General features: G+C 38.0%; 1 protein-coding gene across 1 annotated transcript; it reads left to right on the top strand.

Moving 5' to 3' along the window:
• The first annotated feature begins 222 nt into the window (after positions 1 to 222).
• On the top strand, positions 223 to 2,439 carry LOC107828934 (pentatricopeptide repeat-containing protein At5g27110). Its single transcript, XM_016656329.2, has one exon. It carries the CDS (start codon positions 310 to 312, stop codon positions 2,434 to 2,436), a length of 2,127 nt encoding a protein of 708 aa, XP_016511815.2. The 5' UTR covers positions 223 to 309; the 3' UTR covers positions 2,437 to 2,439.
• The last annotated feature ends 886 nt before the right edge of the window (positions 2,440 to 3,325 follow it).

The raw sequence follows: 3,325 nt of genomic DNA, 5'->3' as shown, positions 1-3,325 counted from the left end.
CTTTTATGGACAAAATTTCTTCCTTTATTGTATTAGCTAAATAGGATCAGCAAACATCATTTTTATGAACATAATTCTTAATGCAATATTTATGTGATTTCTAAAAAAATTATATTCATTAAGATAGAGTACACCCTAAAACTAATTAAACTAAATCTTGCATGCGCTGATGACAGATATTTAGGAGCGTAACATTAAACTTGTCGCTCGTGGGGCCGTCTCTTGAATACTCCACATAAAATTAGTTTAAGCGGCCAAAGAGATCTTTTGAGACGAATTTACTAGAGTGGCTCTTTTGAATGAATTTCTATGGCTTCCATGAAAATTTTGTCTCTCTTGAAATCAGGCGTTAATGGTTCAACATCACTAAAGCAATGCAAACTTTTGCACCAAAAGATTGTTACTTTAGGCTTAGAAAGCAGCATTATTTTTTCCAAGAATCTAATTAACCTATACATCTCTTGCCAAGATTTCCATTCTGCTAAGCTAGTTTTTCAAAATCTTGAAAACCCTCTTGATATCACTTTGTGGAATGGTCTAATGTCTGATTATACCAAGAACCATTTGTTCAATGAAGCTCTTGAGCTCTTTGAGAAGCTGTTGCACTTCCCATATCTCAAAGCTGATAGTTACACCTTTCCTAGTGTTCTCAAGGCTTGTGGTGGTTTAGAAAAAGTCCAATGTGGTCAAATGGTACATGCTCATCTGATTAAATGTGGGCTTTTATCAGATGTTGTTGTGACAAGTTCACTGATCAGTATGTACGCGAAATGCGGCTTGTTCGGTTCGGCTATACAGCTGTTTGATGAAATGCCTGAAAGAGACGTTGCGTGTTGGAATACTATGATTTCATGCTACTATCAAAGTGGGAAATTTGCCAAAGCGCTTGAGTTCTTTGAGAAAATGAAGGGTTTGGGATATTCGCCTAATTCGGTTACGTACACAGCTGCAATCTCGTCATGTGCGAGGCTTTTGGATATGGAAACAGGGGAGAGAATTCATCAGCAATTAGTGAATGATCATTTTTCATTGGATGGTTTTGTAAGTGCTGCTCTTGTAGACATGTATGGGAAATGTGGCTGGTTAGAGAAGGCTAAAGAAATCTTTGAGCAAATCCCTGTCAAGAGTTTGGTTTCCTGGAATTCCATGATATCTGGGTATAGTTTGAGAGGTGATACCAGATCATGCATTGAGCTTTTAAGAAGGATGAGCAAAGAAAACACGAGACCGTCTTCTGTGACTTTAAGCAGCTTATTAATGGCATGCTCTAAATCCGCTCAATTGCAGCACGGGAAGTTTCTTCATGCATATATAATTCGAAATAAAATAAGATCTGATGTCTTTCTTAATGCTTCACTTGTTGACTTATATTTCAAATGTGGGAGAGTTGAGACTGCCCAAAATGTCTTTAGTAAGATCACAAAGAAGAGTGTGGAAGCTTGGAATGTAATGATCTCCGGATATGTGTCAGCTGGATACTACTTGGAGGCTCTTGACATCTATAATGACATGAAGTTGGCAGGGATAAAACCTGATGCAATCACTTTGACGAGTGCCTTGGTATCTTGTTCACAGTTGGCTGCCTTAGAACAGGGCAAGGAGATCCACAAGTGTATCATTGACAATAGGTTTGAATCCAATGAAACTGTTATGGGATCATTGCTTGATATGTATGCTAAATGTGGTGTCGTAAGTGAAGCTTCTCAAGTCTTTGATGAGTTGCCTGAGAGAGATCTGGTATCATGGACTACAATGATTGTGGCATATGGATCTCATGGCCAAGCTTTTGAAGCTTTAAAACTCTTTAATGAAATGCTGCATTCTAATGTAAAACCCGACAGAGTTGCATTCCTTGCAGTAATTTCTGCATGTGCTCATGCAGGATTAGTGGATGAAGGTTGTCATTATTTTAATTTAATGGTCAGTGTTTGTGACATCCAACCATCAGCTGAAGAGTACTCATGTCTTATTGACCTTCTTGGGCGTGCTGGAAGATTGCGTGAAGCCTATGCAATTGTACAGAGCAACCCACACGTCAGGGACGATGTTGAGTTGTTAAGCACATTATTTTCTGCATGCCATTTGCACGAGGATCGAGAGATTGGAGAAGAAATTGCAAAGGTACTTACTCAAAAGGACGTGGATGATCCATCGACTTATGTTGTTTTTGAAAAAATGTATGCTTCGCAGAACAAATGGAATGAGGTACGCAGGTTGAGAATGAAGATGAAGGAGCTAAAGTTGAGGAAAAAACCTGGATGTAGTTGGATTGAAGTAGACAAGAGGATTCAAACTTTCTTGGCAAATGATAAATCATTCCCATTAGTAGACAATGTTTATCAATGTCTATGCTTAATTTATAGTGACATGGAAAACTATGAATGCTTTAGTCTTAATAGCAAGGGAGATGAATACTACTCACAGCCAGCAACTTGACCACACCAATCTCCTTGTTCATGATAGTTTTGATAGTATTAAACTTTTTCGTTGACAGAAAATACTAAACTCTTTTAGTTAAATAATTAATTGTATGAATAATTAAACAAAACTTTTTAAGAATTTAAAACTCAAATCCAAACCCCCTCCCTGGATTTTTCTTCCACGTTCCTCTTCCCCGTTAGTCTTCTTGTCAAGAGCGACAAGCCATCTTCTCTGTATAAGAACTCAATGTAGGTACTTTCCTATATATTTTTTTCTTTTTTTTTCTTTTTCTTGTCAACCATTTTCTTTTTTCAAGCATAGATGGAAAAATCAATATGCCGAAACACCAAACCTAGGGCAACTACGACATCTAAGTTTAGAATATGATAGCTTATGGAGCGTCTTTTATCCCCTTAAGTAGAAGCATTTAAAATATTGTATACGGTCAAAATCGGGCTCGTCTATAACATAGTAGATTGGGCTCGGAACACGAGGGACTGAAGATCGACCCCAAGTCCCACCAGACCAGAGCCCGAAGTTAGAATGTCTATCTTCGAGAACATTGAGACTGTAATCCCGAAATCGACCCTGACCCCGCACGAGCTCGAAGAAACATTGTTAAGGTACCAACATAAGATCGAAATATCTGTGACTGGTCGGATATTACGGTGGGAATCTCAGCACGTATCAAAGAGCCAACAATCAGCAAATCAAGAGATTTTATATAAAGGGGGTTTGATAATTCATTTAGACACATTGTAACACGCACTCAGAAGCAATATACTGTTATTTTTCTCTTTAAGCTCTTATTCAACTGTGTTTTGTGACCAATCGAAGTGTATCTTGTTCAAGGGTGGCTAATCCCCAGGGGTGTAACTGTTCAATTCGTGCGGTTTGAATTTAT

The sequence above is a fragment of the Nicotiana tabacum genome, chromosome 16 (assembly GCF_000715075.1).
Source record: "Nicotiana tabacum cultivar K326 chromosome 16, ASM71507v2, whole genome shotgun sequence".
Classification (NCBI taxonomy): domain Eukaryota; kingdom Viridiplantae; phylum Streptophyta; class Magnoliopsida; order Solanales; family Solanaceae; genus Nicotiana; species Nicotiana tabacum.
Note: the sequence above shows the minus strand (reverse complement) of the source record. Positions and strands in the feature narration are given on the sequence as shown.